Raw genomic sequence first — 19661 nt, forward strand, 5'->3', positions numbered from 1 at the left:
TTCTTCCTGCAGAGTTACTCACAATACTGGAGAATGATTGGGGAATGTTGATGTGGTAAAAGCCATCTCCCTAGTACACCATAGAGAAGCTCTATAGGATTCGAATCGGGAGAGCGAGCAGGCCACGCCATGCATGCAATGTCAATCATTTCAAGAAAACATCTAACACCTATGCTGTACGAGGTCGAGCATTATCTACCATCATGACGAAGTTTGGGCCGACAGCACCTCGCAACAATCGAAAACGTGGTCCCAAGATCTCGTTATTATACCTCACAGCAGCTAAACTTTGTCGATTCACCTGTACTATTTCATGAATGGGGGTTAGGGTGGTAAACATAATTTCTGCTCACACCATCTGGGATCCTCCTTAATATCAGTTATTGTCACGAAATCGTGTTCCGTGCTCCCTCCAGGCACGAAACCATCGAGAATGACTATCCAGACTTAATCTGAACTCGTCTGTGAAAATAACATTGAGCCACTGTTCGAGCGACCCGGCGGTGTGTTGGCAACAACATTCTAGACATTCTCTTCTGTGAAGACGTGTCAGAGGCAGACATAAAGCAGGTCTCTGACAATAAAGGTCACTCTGCCAAAACCTTCTGCACAACATTTGCCTCGATACAACACATCCTGTGAATGCTGTGAGTTCACTAGAGCCAGTCACCAAACAGTTCCAAGGCGGTACTACTGTGCTCTGACAGCCAAATAATGGTCCTTCCTTCTGAGCTCAAACGTGGCCGGCCCTCCCCTGGTCTTCGGTATACAGTTTCGGTCTCAGTACACTGTCTCACTACATTCAAGAATCAACAGAAAGATACACATTAAGCTGTTTGGTCACATCAGTTTGCCACTGCCCTGCTTCCTTTCTTTCTGTGGAGAATGATTGGGGAATGTTGATGTGGTAAAAGCCATCTCCCTAGTACACCATAGAGAAGCTCTATAGGATTCGAATCGGGAGAGCGAGCAGGCCACGCCATGCATGCAATGTCAATCATTTCAAGAAAACATCTAACACCTATGCTGTACGAGGTCGAGCATTATCTACCATCATGACGAAGTTTGGGCCGACAGCACCTCGCAACAATCGAAAACGTGGTCCCAAGATCTCGTTATTATACCTCACAGCAGCTAAACTTTGTCGATTCACCTGTACTATTTCATGAATGGGGGTTAGAGTGGTAAACATAATTTCTGCTCACACCATCTGGGATTCTCCTTAATATCAGTTATTGTCACGAAATCGTGTTCCGTGCTTCCTCCAGGCACGAAACCATCGAGAATGACTATCCAGACTTAATCTGAACTCGTCTGTGAAAATAACATTGAGCCACTGTTCGAGCGACCCGGCGGTGTGTTGGCAACAACATTCTAGACATTCTCTTCTGTGAAGACGTGTCAGAGGCAGACATAAAGCAGGTCTCTGACAATAAAGGTCACTCTGCCAAAACCTTCTGCACAACATTTGCCTCGATACAACACATCCTGTGAATGCTGTGAGTTCACTAGAGCCAGTCACCAAACAGTTCCAAGGCGGTACTACTGTGCTCTGACAGCCAAATAATGGTCCTTCCTTCTGAGCTCAAACGTGGCCGGCCCTCCCCTGGTCTTCGGTATACAGTTTCGGTCTCAGTACACTGTCTCACTACATTCAAGAATCAACAGAAAGATACACATTAAGCTGTTTGGTCACATCAGTTTGCCACTGCCCTGCTTCCTTTCTTTCTGTGGAGAATGATTGGGGAATGTTGATGTGGTAAAAGCCATCTCCCTAGTACACCATAGAGAAGCTCTATAGGATTCGAATCGGGAGAGCGAGCAGGCCACGCCATGCATGCAATGTCAATCATTTCAAGAAAACATCTAACACCTATGCTGTACGAGGTCGAGCATTATCTACCATCATGACGAAGTTTGGGCCGACAGCACCTCGCAACAATCGAAAACGTGGTCCCAAGATCTCGTTATTATACCTCACAGCAGCTAAACTTTGTCGATTCACCTGTACTATTTCATGAATGGGGGTTAGAGTGGTAAACATAATTTCTGCTCACACCATCTGGGATTCTCCTTAATATCAGTTATTGTCACGAAATCGTGTTCCGTGCTTCCTCCAGGCACGAAACCATCGAGAATGACTATCCAGACTTAATCTGAACTCGTCTGTGAAAATAACATTGAGCCACTGTTCGAGCGACCCGGCGGTGTGTTGGCAACAACATTCTAGACATTCTCTTCTGTGAAGACGTGTCAGAGGCAGACATAAAGCAGGTCTCTGACAATAAAGGTCACTCTGCCAAAACCTTCTGCACAACATTTGCCTCGATACAACACATCCTGTGAATGCTGTGAGTTCACTAGAGCCAGTCACCAAACAGTTCCAAGGCGGTACTACTGTGCTCTGACAGCCAAATAATGGTCCTTCCTTCTGAGCTCAAACGTGGCCGGCACTCCCCTGGTCTTCGGTATACAGTTTCGGTCTCAGTACACTGTCTCACTACATTCAAGAATCAACAGAAAGATACACATTAAGCTGTTTGGTCACATCAGTTTGCCACTGCCCTGCTTCCTTTCTTTCTGTGGCCCTCCACTGCACAGAGTGTGGTACGCATCTTCTCGTGTTCACAGCGATTGTGGATGTGGAGCTACCCAGAAAACGCTACCTCGTTTCATAGGTGCCCTGATGTCATCGTTGGCATGGTTTCCCATTGACAGGAATGTCATCTTCCATGCAGAGCCTGATCGTATGGAATCTGGTTGACAGTTTGTCTGATTATATCGTGAATTAGGCACCAGACGGCAAAATACCGGTTTGTTCCTTTTATTTTGGACACCAGTGTAGACACACCTCACATAAGATTCGTGCAAAACTATTAGATGGTGTAATGAAGGAAGATAATCTTACAGTCATTAAGATTTGCATTGAAATGCAGGAAAACCATCCTGTTTCAATACTATTAGTCAGTGAGGTTTTGTACGCTAGACAAGTATGGTTATACAATCTGTGCACCATGATCCACACTAAGGAGCAAAAGAGGGAAGGCATCGTTCCTACACCCGGTAGGGAACAGAACCTTCAAGAAGATGCAATCAAGTTGTTTCAACTTTGCTAGACTTCCTTTGTGACTTAGATAAAAGCAACCAAATGATTGGCCCAAAACTATACATCTGTTCTCAGAATTCTGCATCAACCAAAATAAAATCAGTTGTATAATAGCGATATTTAGAGAATTCTTCGAGAAGAGCACAAAATTCAATAACAATCGTCACCTCTTCCCTGTTTGCGGCCATAGCTATATGTCTCCGAGCTGAGTGTTTGGTAGCAATGAAAAGTCCTACAGAAAATAAAATGAAGCATCTTATCTTCTAAAGAGTATCACGATATTTTAGAAGAGCATGTAACTCTCAAAGTTCTAAATACAGCGTGGACTGTCAAAACTTCAAAAGATAGTGGACGGAAAGTGCTGAAATCCAAGCTGCAATTAAAAATGAACAGCCAGTATTTCATCTCATACAAGAAACCAAAAAGACTGTTACCGTGTCAGTAAACGATAAATATTGTGTAGATCCACTACAAGTTAACATGCTGAGACGAAAGAAACCATGCCAACAAACATTACTAACACCCACCCTTTGACCGATACAAAATGTGGTGAGCAAGGAAAAGAAGAAAGATGTATTTGCCTTGCTAAAGTTTTTTTTAAATTCCACATGATGCATAGGAGTTTTACAAAAATGTCATAGATGAATAATTTACAGATGTAAGAGAGAAACCTTGGCAGTAACAACGCGATTGTAACATGCAACGCTATTTGTATTATTCGTTTTGTACTTCATGCGGTGCTAATAATAATGATATAAGCTAAACGACATATATATATATATGTATACAGGGTGGTCCATTGATAGTGACTGGGCCAAATATGAAACAAGCATCAAAAGAAAAAACTACAAAGAACGAAACTCGTCTAGCTTGAAGGGGGAAACCAAATGGCGCTGTGGTTGACCCGTTAGATGGCGCTGCCATAGGTCAAACGGATATCAACTGCGTTTTTTAAAATAGGAACCGCCATTTTTTTATCACATATTCGGGACGTACATAAAGAAATATGAATGTTTCAGTTGGACCACTTTTTTCGCTTTGTGATAGATGGCGCTGTAACATTCACGAACGTATAAGTACGTGGTATCACGTAAGATTCCGCCAGTGCGGACGGTATTTGCTTCGTGATACATTACCAGTGTTAAAATGGACCGTTTACCAATTGCGGAAAAGGTCGACATCGTCTTGATGTATGGCTATTGTGATCAACGGGCGTGTGCTATGTATCCTGCTCTGTATCCTTGACGACATCATTCCAGTGTCCGGATTGTTCGCCGGATAGTCCGAATAGTTATGTTTTTTAAAGAAACAGGAAGTGTTCAGACACATGTGAAACGTCAACCACGACATGCAACAAATGATGATGCCCAAGTAGGTGTTTTAGCTGCTATCGCGGCTAATCCACACATCAGTACCAGACAAATTGCGCGAGAATCGGGAATTTCAAAGACGTCGGTGTTGAGAATGCTACATCAACATCGATTGCACCTGAACCATATTTCTATGCACCAGGAATTGCATGGCGACGACTTTGAACGTCGTGTACAGTTCTGCCACTGGGCACAAGAGATATTACGGGACGATGACAAATTTTTTGTACGCCTTCTATTTAGCGACTAAGCGTCATTCACCAACAGCGGTATCGTAAACCGGCATAATATGCACTACTGGGCAAAGGAAAATCCATGATGGCTGCGAAAAGTGGAACATCAGCGACCTTGGTGGGTTAATGGTTCAAATGGCTCTGAACACTATGGGGCTTAACTACTGAGGTCATCAGTCCCCTAGAACTTAGAACTACTTAAACCTAACTAATCAAAGGACATCACACACATCCAAGCCCGAGGCAGGATTCGAACCTGCGACCGTAGTGGTCGCGCAGCTCCAGACTGTAGCGCCTAGAACCGCTCGGCCACACCGGCCGGCGGTGGGTTAATGTATGGTGCTGCATTATGGGAGGAAGGATAATAGGCCCCCATTTTATCGATGGAAATCGAAATAGTGGAATGTATGCTGGTTTCCTACGTAATGTTCTACCGATGTTACTACAAGATGTTTTTCTGCATGACAGAATGGCGATGTACTACCAACATGATGGATGTCCGGCACATAGCTAGCGTGCGGTTGAAGCCGTATTGAATAGCATATTTCATGACAGGTGGATTGGTCGTTGAAGCGCCATGCCATGGCCCGCACGTTCACCGGATCTGACGTCCCCGGATTTTCTTCTGTGGGGAAAGTTGAAGGATATTTGCTGCCTTGATCCACCGACAACGCGTGGCAACATGCGTCAGCGCATTGTCAATGCATGTGCGAACATTACGGAAGGCGAACTACTCGCTGTTGAGAGGAATGTCGTTACACGTATTGCCAAGTGCATTGAGGTTGACAGACATCATTTTGATCATTAATTGCAGTAATGTGGTATTTATAGGTAATAAAGCTGTAACAGCACGCGTTGTCAGAAATGATAAGTTCACAAAGGTACATGTATCACATTGGAACAACCGAAATAAAATGTTCAGACGCACCGTTGTCCTGTATTTTAATTTAAAAACCTACCTGTTACGAACTGTTCGTTCGTCTAAAATTGTGAGCCATATGTTCTTTCCGTACTCCTCGAATATGTTCTAAAAATGGGGACTCCTATCTAAAAATAACGCAGTTGATATCCGTTTGACCTGTGGCAGCGCCATGTGGCGGGCCAACCATAGCGCCATGTGGTTTCTCCCTTCAAGCTAGACAAGTTTCGTTCTTTGTAGTTTTTTCGTTTGACGCTTATTTCGTGAGATATTTGGCCCGGTCACGATCGATGGACCACCCTGTATATGCAACATTACGCATTCCACAACAATGCAGGCATATAATAAACACAACAGCATATAAAATTATAGATGTGGAAAACAATACAAGGAATGAAAGAACGTAATGCCACTAATACCAGCAACAACTATAAGCACTTATCAACTTTTGAAAGAAACTGGAAAATTAAATTTTAATATATTTCATTGGCATGCTTTACCATGAGTTCTAATAGCTGTGTAAAAATTCAAATTCTCAAACGTATGTAGGTAGGTGGAAACTGGAAAACGTATTTTGTGAATAACTGTATCTGTTGCATTTATCGGGTTTTGAAGAAACGCTCCTCAATTTCCGACTTCCCCAAATTTTGACGCTTTGGCGGGAACTTTCATCGTCCAGAGACACTCTGGCAACATGTTGGACCTTCTCTGTCACAAGAGTCTAACTGGAACCGTCTGCCTGCAGCAAAATTTAAAACAAGTGCGCATCTTGTAAGGCTACCACTCATATCACGAAACCTCCCAAGCAAGGCTGGTCTGGTGTCATGGAGTGGTCGACTGGACACATTAGAAAAGTGCTCTGTCATCGTTGAAGAGTATAGGTTGTGTCTGTTTTACGCGAGTGTGGAATGTATACATGTATGGCGTAGACCTGGTGTGCTGCCTGTTCTAGAGTGTATTCGCCACAAAGCACAGGTCCCTTCTCAGGCGAGTGGCGGACCATCAGTTGCAACACGCAGTCAGATCTATCTGTTGTTGCAGCAGGATAAAATAAACAGTGCCCGCTGCACTGCACTGGTTATAATCTTCGCGCTGGTGCCATTTCTTCAACAGGAAGGTGATGTGCTTTTTCAACAGGATGATGCACGTCCACCTACGGCTGTTGCAACTCGAGGCGCTCTTCGTGGCGTAAAAAACTGCCCTGACCAACAAAATCACCAGATTTCTAGCCAACTGGACAAGTATTAGACATGTTGGAGTGGGAACCAACCCGCTATCCAGAGCCTGCAAGAACCATTGCCGAATTGCAACAAAAGTTGCAAGATGTTTGCGACAGTCTATCGCATAATGTCGCTAAGCCCGTTAATGACTATCTGCACTTGAGAATAAATGCCTGCATTGCTGCCAGAGGGAGGTACACTGTGTATTGATGAGGTTACTTGTACACTTTACTATGACATTTGTAATTCATTTATTATGAATGTTATCTTACACTCATACAAACTACCTGTCACATCTCTTCTCAGTAAGTTGATCTTGTACTTGAGAGTTTAGCATTTTCTCCCGTTTTTTTTGTGTGTGTGTGCAGGCTGCAAATCAGAATTCACCTACCTCAGAACAGCGTCCGCTCGATGTCCCTCTGCTCGGCACTGTAGATACTCAGAAGAGGATGTAAAAGCACCACCTAATATCTAAAATTACTGAGGTCGTGCAATTCTAGCAATGAAATAAAAATCTGTAGAAAAACTATCATTAAGAAATTTATCGGGCGCTAAGAAAATGGATTGGCTTCTGGAAAATGATGTCTGAAATTTCCATACAAAAAGATTTATTTTGTTCATCTAGCCAAAAGACGGTACTATTCAGTCCACATTTAAACTATTGTCTATTTTCTCCATGTTCACAATTCGTACATTCATTTCACAAGCACAGCAGCCAGAAATCTGTCCAAACCCGACTCGAATTAAACAACGTTCTCAAAGTCATTAATTTCACAACTAATATGAGTTATTACATTTAGTTCTTCTTGTGGATTTCTCAAATAAGAAACTGATCGCCAAAAAATGCTCAGTGGTTGAATATTGAAACATTGCCAAGTGTCTACTATGAAAGCCAAATTTCACACGCGCATATCTGTCCAGCTAAACAGTTCTAGAATTACCAAACTTCACAAAACTGTCCATCACTACATCAGCATTAGCCACGACACGTATCAAACGCGAGGACGTCAATATTTCTTCATTTTACACATAGTGAGAAACATCACATTTAACATGTCCTTCCGCGACCGAAGCTGGCGAGCGACTCCTTTCTTGGAGCCTCTCTCTCAGTATAACTATCAGGTAACGAGTGGGAACCTTGTCAATTCTGACTGACTGACCATACCCGCTGCCTATCAGAATGCTCGCTCATGATCATACTCGCGCCAAAACTGGTCTGCACCAATCCTTACATAAAGACGCATCTAAGTCATTCTGATATACAAATATTAAAGTAATATTTAATAAACGAAAATGAAAAGGCAATAAATCTGGAAATATCCTTTAGATACAGATAATACTAAAGCTTTCTGGCTGCTCTGTTACAATAGCAATCACACCTAGACATACATCATCAGCAAAGTGGACAAATTCCCTGTGAAACTTTTCCCACGACAGGCTTGCGTAACTCTTGCAGGTTACTTAAGACGGTATATAATGCAACATTATAATCCGACGAATGTCCCCACGTACACACTCTCATTCATTCACATCTACTCCCACAACAATCTTAAACACCAATAATAATTTTGTCTCATTTTTATATTACGAAAACGAAAAATAATTAAAGTTTTAGTATGAAAATCTCAATTAATGAATTACGCACCCTGTGAGTTCTGTTTATGTTTCTAGAAAATACCAAAGGATAAACTATTATATTTCCTAACTGAATTTAGTTCCCTAAGTGTCTGTTTTTTACTTTTTTAGCAAATTTTTTTCCATCTCTGAAACTATAATAGTTATAAAGCTGTAATTTGGATACAATCTTCTCCTGAAAGTCCAGAGGTAGTGTACGAATTTTGAAAATTATTGAATAATATTTAATATCATTTATTTAGGTTCTTACAGGTGGTCAATGTACGCTCGCTACGAAGTGACACAGGAGCCTTTTTCACGCTGCCGTAGTAGCAGGTGTACATACATGACTCATTGGTTAAGACACAAGTGGCGCTTTCTTTCACAGCCTCCGGCTCCAATACTGCGGGCTGTATAGCAACGAATGTTATCGCGCATTAACTCGCGACGTTAAAAGGCCATCGGTCACTGCGTTGTCCATGGTGAGAGGTACTGCTTGAAATTTCGTATATGTGCCACACTCTTGACACTGTGGACCTCAGATTATATAATTCCCTAACCAAAACCGAAGTTAAATCTCTCATGTATCTAGCTCAAACTATCATTCCGCTTTCACGGTCTGTTAATTTCCGTCGTGCCTCCATAATCAAGTCCAAAACCTTTGAACATGGATACAAATGACAGCTCCGCCAATGCACTGTCCTTTTATACCTTGTGTACGCGATACTACAGCCATCTGTATTTGTGCATATCGCTTTCTCGTGAGTTTCGTCACCTCGGTGTGCTCCTTGAAATTGACAACACAATCGTACTGTGTAAAGTGAGCTCTCATTCAGTTTTTATTGCACATAAATGTCAGAATCAGGTTGTGTACATTACTTTTTATCAAAATACAGGTTATACACGGAATGTGCCATAGTGGCAGCTTCGACTGCTCCGGTCCGCACGTGATAGCACAGAAGCCAGTCACAGTGCTGGTACGGGCCGCAGTGATGCAGCTGGTGCTGGTGGTTGTCAGGTTTCTTTCGTCTCTCAGCTGCAGCCGCGCTTCGCCCTCAGCGTCAGGATGAGCACTGCCAACAGCCTGAAGCTGACCACCAGGCACACCAGGCCGATGATGTCGCACATGAAGTCGCCCTGCAAATATACCCAAGTAGCATGCTGTGAAGTCTTGCAGTGAGCATAAGGCTGAAACAAGTCTATCAACATAGTTTCGCATTGTAATGTTCTCTCAGCACTGGACACCCCAAGTATGTGGTAGTAACAGACCTCTGGAAGACAGAGGAGCTCCTATACACAAATATTGTGCCTTGTACTTGTGATTTAGGTTTGCATTAGCTGATCAGTGTTCGATGGACTGCCTTGCCTATGTATGTGGAAGACATCTGAGGAGGAAAGTTGTTTATCTGTGGAGAGGGTGAGCTTTGAAAGGAGGAGGATCGTTGGTTGAGAGGGGAGGGGGCTGACGCACGGAGACGGATGGACACTGGACTTATGAGGAAAGAGCGGTGCCTAGAGAGTGAGGCGGTGTGTACTCGATGGAAGCTACGCTGGCAAAAGCTGTTAACTTCGTGCGCAGAGAAAGTAAGAAGTACGGTGACTAAAGATAGAAAGCAGCGCATGTAACGTCTCACAGGTGGCCATATAGATGAAGTGTTAATGCAGTCGCTGGCTTAGTGGAAAATTTGCATTTCTAAGCACTGAATTTGCATGCACGCAAAGTAATGTCATTTCGCTACTCTGTACACCGTCATGCAAAGTTAATAATCGGATGCTATGTACCGGCATGTGAATGATCGGGAGTGGGATGCAGGCATATTGTAATTCTGTTCATTTCATGTTGGAGACAAGTGAGAACTTTTGGGCTATGAGGAGGCCAATAACAACAGCAGTGAACGGTCAGAAGTTGAGAGGAATATCCGGCCACTGGGAAACGCTGACAGAGCCTCGACCCATAGCTGGCGGCTTTTTCTTTTGATGAGGGGTCTCAGGGCCAGACAGACCGACACTCGCTATTTTTACTACGGCTGGGGACCGTTTTCTTCCGACAACCTCAAGTTTTCGGCAGGAACGCGCCATCTTGGTGCCACTTCTGTTCTATGGTTTCGGACGTCTCGGAGAAATGATCGTCGAGCTCCACAGAACAGCCGGCCCAACGGCGCCATACGTAGCACCGTAATAATTAAATAATCTGATTCCGTTGGCACCCGTCGCTAGAAAGATTCCCACGCAAAGTTCTGGCGGAAGCTGTGATGGGTTGCTCGACTGTTATGGCTGAACACATTTACAAACCCCGTCGGGCATTGGCGGGAAGGAACGGTATTGTCGCCAACCTGTTGACAGAGTACGGTTGTGGGAGTCTATACCAATTTGTTCTAAGGCCGCAGTGCTCGAAATCTTTGTTTATCTGCGGCGATTAGTCGAGTTCCTTACAGGCAGAGCTGTCGCTCTCTGGGCGCGGGGTGGAAGAGAGAGTTTGTTTCTGACCGCCACAGGAGTCGGTCGCGTACTTTGCCGCCTTTGCTGCAGAGTAATTTCATCCGTCCTTTCACTTGTCCGGCCAACCGGACAAACACCTAATTGTTTTCGTGCACGTGCTTCGATCGACCTCCAAGGCGGAACTCATCTCTATGCATCCCAACGACCACGAGTAGCAGCCGTCATCAGCTCGCCGCCTTGCGCCGAACTGTCGGTAATACATCTGCACCCTCGTGGCTACTAGGCGAATCACTCTTATGTGCCTGGCAAAGAAGACATCGAACCACATTCACAATAATTCTCTGTTACTCCACTGTCGAACAGTGCCCGGAAAATACGCACACGTATAACTTTCCGAGCGATTTTGGTTACCCTTATTATATTCCAATGGTAGTTTTTCCCTTCGTAAGTCACCGCCAACAAAATATTTTCGCTTTCGGAGGAGAAAGTTGGTGACTGAAATTTCCTGAGAAGATGCCGCCGCAAAGAGAAATGCCTTTAATAGTGCCCTTCCCAAACCGTGTATCATATCCGTGGCTCTCTCTCCCCTATTTCTCGATAACACAAAACGTGCTGCTCGTCACTGAATTTTCGCGATGTACTCTGTTAATCCTATCTGCTAGGGATCCCGCACCCGCAGCAGCACTCCTAAAGAGGACAGACAATAGTAGTTTAGGAAGCCTCTTTAACAGTTCTTCTGTCCTGCCAATAAAACGCAGTCTTTGGTTCGCCATCCCCACAACATTTTTGTTGTTGTTGAGATCTTTCCAATTTAACTTGTTCGTAACTGCAATTGCTAGGCCGGCCGATGTGGCCGAGCGGTTCAAGGCGCTTCAGTCTGGAACCGCGCAACCACTACGGTCACTGGTTCGAATCCTGCCTCGGGCATGGATGTGTGTGATGTCCTTAGGTTAGTTAGATATAAGTAGTTCTAAGTTCTAGGGGACTGATGACCTCAGATGTTAAGTTCCATAGTACTCAGAGCATTTTTTGCAATTGCTAGGTATTTTGTTGAATTTACGGCATTTAGATATAACTGATTTACCGTTCAACCGAAGCTTAACGGATTCCTTTTAGCACTGATACAGAGGAATTTTCATTATTTAGGGTCAATTCCCACTTTTCGCACCATACAGATACCTTATCTAAATAGTTTTGTACTTATTTTCTGACGACTTTGCAAGACAATACACGACAGCATCATCTGCAGACAACGTAAGGCAGCTGCTCAGATTGTCTCCTAAATCGTTTCTATATATAAGGAGCAGCCAGATGTCTATAAGACCACTTTTCGGATCACCAGAAATTACTTCTGTTTCAATCTATGACTTTCTGCCAATTACTACGAACTATGACCTCTCTGACAGGAAATCACGAATCCTGTCGCAGTGGCGAGACTGGACTGGGACTTTAAAGTAGGATATGAGCTGAATTTCAAGAAAAGCAACAAAAGAGTAATGGAATGTGGTCAAATTAAATCAGATGATGCTGAAGGAATTACATTAGGAAACGAGACACTTAAACTAGTAGATAAATTTTGGTATTTGGCAGAAAAATAACTGATCATGGGCGGGATAGAGAGGATATGAAATGTAGACTGGCAATGGCAAAAAAAGCGTTTCTGAAGAAGAAGGACTTGTTAACATCAAGTATAGACTTAAGTGTCAGGAAGCCTTTTCTGAAAGTTTTTTTTATGAACTGTAGCCATATATGGAAGTGAAACATGGACGCGAAAAGGTTCATACAAGAAGACAATAGCAGCTTTTGAAAAGTAGAGCTGCACAGTAATGCTGAAGATAAGATGGGTAGATCATGTAACTGGTGAGGAAGTACTGAACTGAACTGGGGAACAAACAAATTTATGCTACAACTTGGCTAAAAGAAGGGATCGGGTGGGTAGGACCTATTCTGAGATATCAATGGGTCACCAGTTTAGTACTAGAGTAAACTGTGGGGAGTAAAAATCACAGCGAAAGATCAAGGGATGAATACAGTAAGCAGATTCAGAAGTAAGTAAGTTGCAGTAATTACTTGGAGATGAAGAGCCTTGCACAGGATAGAGTAACATGGAGAGCTGCATCAAATCAGTCTTCGGACTATAAACCACAACATCAATAACTGAGACGATATTCCATAAACACGCAATCTGATTACAAGCCAGCTGTGAGGTATCGTGCAAAAAGCCTGGAAATCATTTGTCGATAGCACTGAACACATAGTGTGAGTAAAGGGCTAGTTATGTTTCGCAAGAATGATGTTTTCTAAATCCGTTTTGACTTTGTGTCAATAGACCGTTCTTTTCGAAATACTTAATACTGTTCGAACACAATATATGTTCCAGAATCCTTCTGAATAACGCTCTTCATGATATGAGCTGTAATACAGTGGATACCCCTATTGACTTTCTTTAATATTGGTGTGACTTGTGCAACATTCCAGTCTTTGGGTTCGGATATTTCGTCGAGCGATCGGTTGTATATGATTATTAAGTATGGAGCTATTGCATCAGCATACTCTGAAACGAACATAATTGGTACACAGTCTGGACCGGAAGACTTGCATTTATTAAGTGATTAAAGTTGCTTCGCTACTCCGAGGATATCTACATCCAAATTACTCATGTTGGCAGCTGTTCTTGATTATAATTCTGAAGTATTCACTTCGTCTTCTTTGGCGAAGGACTTTCTGAAGGCGTGTTTAGTAACCTTGCTTTAGGAGCACTGTTATGAATAGTATTTCCATTACTATCGCGCAGAGAAAGCATTGACTTTGTCTTACCGCTAGCGCACTTTTCATACGACAAGAATGTCTTTGGCCATTCTGACAGGTTTCGAGGCAAGCTTCGATGCAGAAACTATTAGAAGCATCTCACATTGTAGTCCGCACTGAATTTCGAGCTTCTGTAAAGAATCGCCAATCTTGGGGGTTTTGCGTTCGTTTAAGTTGGGCATGCTTTTTCGTTGTTTCTACAACAGTGTTCTGACATGTTTTATGTACCGTGGGGAATCAGTTCCGTCATTTGTTAAATCATTTGGTATAAAGCTCTCAATTGCTGTCGATACTAGTTCTTGGAATTCAAGCCACATCTGGTCTACATTCTCATTGTTATTTTGGAAGGAGTGGAAACTGTCTATTAGGAAGGCTTTAAGCGAATTTTATCTGCTTCTTTAAACACATATATATTTCGTTTATATTTGGGGGATTTGGAAATAACAGTTTTCGTTATCGCTACGACAAATCTTTGTTCACTAATCCCTGGCCGGCCGCCGTGGTCTAGCGGTTCTGGCGCTGCAGTCCGGAACCGTGGGACTGCTACGGTCGCAGGTTCGAATCCTGCCTCGGGCATGGGTGTGTGTGATGTCCTTAGGTTAGTTAGGTTTAAGTAGTTCTAAGTTCTAGGGGACTTATCACCTAAGATGTTGAGTCCCATAGTGCTCAGAGCCATTTGAACCATTTGAACCACTAATCCCTGCATCCGTTTTGATGCTTGTTGTCAGCTCGGATTATTTGTTGCTAAGAGGTCAAGTGTGTTTTCACAACCGTTCAGCATTCAGTTCAGCTCATGAACTAATAGCTCGAAATAATTTTCACGGAATGCGATTAGCACATATTCGGATGATGTATCGTGCATGCCTCCGGATTTAAATACGTATTTCTGCCACCATATCGAGGGTAAGTTGAAGTCACTATCAACTATAATTGTATGAGCCGGGTACGTGTTTGATATTACCTCATGTTTTCTTTGAACCTTTGAGCAATAGTATTACCTAACGTGGGTGGTCGGTAAAGGGATCCAATTATTAGATTATTGCGGTTCCAAGAATGACCTCTACCCACACTAGCTCACAGGAACTATCTACAAAAATTTCGCTACAACATAAACTACTTCTAACAGTAACAAAACACACCACCACCAGCTGTATGTAGCCTATCCTTTCTAAACACTGTTTGGTCCTTAGCGAAAATTTCAGCAGGACGTATCTGCGGATTTAGCCAGCTTTCAGTGCCTATAACGAATTGATATTCATTGCTTTCTATTAGCGCTTGCAGCACTGCTACTTTCCCAGTTGCGACATGTAGAGTTTGAGTTAACTTTTTAATCACCCAGGTTTCCCAGCTGTTGCAGCTGTAGAACGACTTTGCCTGCTTAGGTGATATCGTGGTACTGTAATTGATTACCCATTTGTTTATCGATATTATGCATTTCATCTGTTGTCTTTGCTTTCTTAGTCTCATAGTAGACTAGCACACTAGATTCCATGCAGTGTCGTTTATACTAGGTTCTTGCGAATACGCCTGTCACATGAGGACTGCTTACATGTTTGGCTTGCGTTCATATACATGATGGTTCCTTGTACGAATTCATGATACATTTTGTGGCCATTTAAAGAAAATAAATGTAATTGTAATTTTTGGGATGGTATTTATCTGCTAATCAGTCACACTCACCAGAATGCTTTCCCATCATCATTTCTGGAGGGAAACTTTGATCAATTCAGTTAATGAATGAAATGTATGGGACACTAGTCACCCCATAAGGGATTTAGAGCAAGGCCATTAGAAGACTACGGTACACACCCCGTACAGATTAAATATGAAGCCCTTGGGTGTGATTTGCATAACGTAGTGATTTAGTCCTGTAACTTATGCATCAGTTAAGGGTCCCATGACAGAAAACATGCGGCTAGTTTCCAGTGTGTTTGGTAACTATGTAGTTTGTTAACCATGAACAACAAATCCTTTTATATAAGTAAATGGGTTTGGTAAATGTTGCATTTTTGTGCCATAAACAATAAATCCTTTCGAACATCTCTAACGAAGGCTTTTTGGGTCCATGTCCATATGAATTTTTTCTAATGATAACATGACAGTAATATATCCTTAAAGTTTGTAACATATTTTTGTACACCATGAATAACGGTCAGTGTGAATGTGAAGGATACAGCTCGGTATCTGGGGTTAATATTATATTCCTGCAAGATATAGTGTCAAGAGCAAACACTTACATAAGATGGAGACTGGGTCTGAATACCTGTGCGGACTTTTTTTCATAAATACCTAAGCATATGCTTTGATCTTTTTTCTGTATCACACGTAGCCCAACGATAACCATTTCACTGATTTTCACTCTCTGTATACCTGATTGCCATAGGAGAGGTAACAATATATTTCAAAGTATGAAGGCTTTCACGACCGGATGACATATCTTCTGGTAAACCTTCCGGGATATAAGGTCGTGGTCCATGAAACTCTTCAGCTCATAACGTTTCGTCCAGAGCTGCGCTGGACATCTTCAGAGGGTTGTTTCTCCTCCGGTGAGTCTTGCCGACTGACTCAACGGAGGAGAAACAACTCTCTGAAGATGTCCAGCGCAGTTCTGGACGAAACGTTAGGAGCTGAAGAGTTTCATGGACCACGACCTTACATCCCGGAAGGTTCACCAGAAAATATATTTCAACTTTCGTGGTCAGACGGATGTTGTTGGCTGTTCTTGGACCCTCCATGGACTTGAGACTGTCGCTGATCGAACAGTATGTAGAACAAAACCAATAACAGCCTTAGGTCAATCAGTTCCTACTTATTTTTCTTAATGCTACCCTTTTACGCACTTCACTGGTGCCGTCCTCAGGTCCCTAATATTAGAACATCAACGAGTATACAGTGTGTGTCTGGTGTAAAACAGAAGATACTAATACAGGTACAAAGCAGGACCAGCAAAGGAGGTAAACAACGCAAAATGTGCAACAAACAGCTATTACCTTTACTGGTCTTGTTTTGAATCTGTATAATTATCTTGTGTTATGTATCAGACACACACTACATTACGCTGAGGTGACAAAAGTCACGGGCTAGCGATAGGCACGGATACAAATGATGGTAATATCGTGAAAATAAGGAATAAAAGGGCAGTAAATTGACGGATCTGTCATTTGTACTCAAGTACTTCATGTAAAAGGGTTTCTGACATGATTGTAACCACACGACTGGAATTTAACAGACTTTGAACGCGGATTAGTAGTTGGAGCTAGACGCTTGGGACATCCCATTTCGGAAATCATTAGGGAATTCAATATTCAGGCATCCAAAGTATGACGAATCTGCCAGTAATATGAAATTTCAAGCATTAGCTCTCACCACGGGCAACGCAGTGGCCAGGGCCTTCACTTAACGACCGAGAGCAGCGGCGTTTGCCTAGAGTTGTCAGTGTTAACAGACAAGCAACACTGCGAGAAACAACCGCAGCAACCATTGTGGGACGTATGACGAACGTGTCCGTTAGAACAGTGCGGAGAAATTTGGCATTAATATCCTACGGTAGCAGACGACCGACGCGAATGCCATTGTTAACTGATCGACATCGCCTGCAGCTCCAATCCTGAGCTCGTAACCATATCGGTGGGACCCTAGACTACTGTAAAACGGCTGTCAGTTCACCTGACTCCCACCTGCAGTTGCTAAGAGCTGATAGTAGGTTTCGATTGTGGCGCATATCACACGAAGCCATGGACGCAAAATTGTCAACAAGGCACTGTGCAAGCTGCTGGTGGTTCCGTAACGCTGTGGGCTGTGTTTAAATGGAACTGATCCGATCATTGAATGAAGATGGTTATCATCATAGCGTGTAGGCTTTCATGTAGGTCTATAATAGAGATATGAGTAAATCATATTACCTGTCGATCATGCCTTTCGTTCTCAGGACGAGGAATCACCGTAAAATCAGTGAATTCCTATCTGTGTCAGTCTGGGTCAAAGGTGCTGAAAATTCTAAAAAAAAATTAAACTCGTCGGTGACCTTACCAATTATTATAGAAATTAAATAAAGTCTTTCGTTTCCCTTATTCCTATCAAAAAAGAATACCAGGCAGGAAAGAACAAATTACAAAGCCACTGCATCAGACACATGGAAGATACTCTGTGTGAGCGTTGATCTAGGTCATTACGCAACCGCCTATCGCTATCGTTCTTTATTTACAAGCATGAGAAGCCAAATGAGACGTGTGCTGCGAGTACTATATATATATATATATATATATATATATATGGGAAAGATTTTTAGCAAAAAACTGGAGGAGTCCTTGGCCGAAATTCTTAGCATATATCAGTCCGCAAATTAGCAGTAAATCGATCAGGAATCAGTTAATCGATCTTAGCCCGGAAGTTTTAATTACCGAAGATGGTTATGTTCGGCTACTTGGAGACCATTTGCAGCCATTCGTGGGCTTCAAGTCCACAAGCAACGGTGGAATTCTTATAGGTGACAATGCTCCATGTCACCGGACTATAATTGTTCACGATTGGTTGGAAGAACGTTATGAACATATCGAGTGAATGATTTGGCCATCTGGATAGCTTTCCATCAAACCCATCGAGCATTTATGGAACGTAACTGAGAGGTCAGTTCATGCAGAAAATCCAGCATAACACTTTCGCAGTTTTGGGTGGCTTTAAACGCACCATGTTTCAGTATTTCTGCAGGGAACTTACATGCTGAGCCCATGCCATAGCAAGTTGCTACACTATGCTGGGCAAAATGAGGTTCAAATGGTTCTGAGCACTATGGGACATAACATCTGAGGTCATCAGCCCCCTGTAACGTAGAACTACTTAAACCTAACTAACCTAAGGACATCACACACATCCACGCCCGAGGCAGGATTCGAACCTGAGACCGTAGCGGTCGCGCGGTTCCAGACTGTAGCGCCAACAACCGCTCGGCCACTCGGGCCGGCGGCAAAATGAGGCCCGACATGGTACTAGGAGGTATAACATTACTTTTGTAACCTTAGTTTGTATTGTTTTTGATGTTCTAAAACACAGGGGCCTGAGGATGGTACCAGTGAAGTGCCGAAACTGGTAGCTGAAACAAAAATAAATAAGAAATGACCGAAATGCAGCTGTTGTTTGATTTTTGTTCTACATACTGTTGTTGTTAGGAGTGTTTTAAAATTATTCACAGAAGCAATATATTAATTTTACTCCAGACGTTTCCATGCACTCCCAGCGTTCTTGCAGCACTCCTTACTCGCCAATTACAGTGGACAAGAGCCTGTACGAACGTGCAGATCACTAGTGGTGCAAAACGCAGAATGCACTGACCTCGTTGAAGTCGAACATTTCGAGCACGATGTGGCCGCTGGAGGGGCAGGTGTCGTTGACGGCGCCGGAGCAGTCGACGTGCTGCACGCCCGCCCACTGGTTGATGAACATCGCCTCGTTGCCGAACCGGAACCATGACAGCCACGTGAACCAGTCCAGCGCCCGCGGGACGGACCTGCGGCGGCAACACAACTCCTGCACCAGCAATCGTCTTCTCCAATCGGAACTTCCGTTAACCAGATTTCCATCACATCATTGTTCCCGAAGACTCAAGAGATTGAAACAGTTTTAAAAAAAATTAAAAAGATACTTCTAAATATGACTTATCTGTATTACTATATAAAGACAAGGTACTGTTTAACGTTGTTACGAAAATTCTCGAACGGTTCCTGATCGATTTACTGCTAATTTTCGGACTGATATATGCTAAGAATTTCGGCCAAGGACTCCTCCAGATTTTTGCTAAGAATCTTTCCCATATATATATACTCGCAGCACACGTCTCATTTGGCTTCTCATGTTTGTAAATACAGAACGATAAGCGATAGGCGGTTGCGTAATGACCAAGGTCAACGCTCACACAGAGTACCTCCCACGCGTCTGATGCAGTGGCTTTGTAATTTG

The 19661-nt window shown here is 43.0% G+C and overlaps 1 protein-coding gene across 1 annotated transcript in view; it reads right to left on the reverse strand.

The window, feature by feature from the left end:
* Positions 1 to 9127: 9127 nt before the first annotated feature.
* LOC124789218 (protein white-like) overlaps positions 9128 to 19661 on the reverse strand; it is a 222243-nt gene continuing 211709 nt past the window's right edge. Inside the window, exons 11-12 of the mRNA XM_047256512.1 lie at positions 19038 to 19212; positions 9128 to 9599 (exon numbers count right to left, since the gene is read on the reverse strand). Of these exons, the coding sequence (XP_047112468.1) occupies positions 9495 to 9599; positions 19038 to 19212 (280 nt within the window). The 3' untranslated portion in view covers positions 9128 to 9494. The remainder of the gene's footprint in view (positions 9600 to 19037; positions 19213 to 19661) is intronic.

Source organism: Schistocerca piceifrons, chromosome 3, assembly GCF_021461385.2.
Source record: "Schistocerca piceifrons isolate TAMUIC-IGC-003096 chromosome 3, iqSchPice1.1, whole genome shotgun sequence".
Lineage (NCBI taxonomy): Eukaryota > Metazoa > Arthropoda > Insecta > Orthoptera > Acrididae > Schistocerca > Schistocerca piceifrons.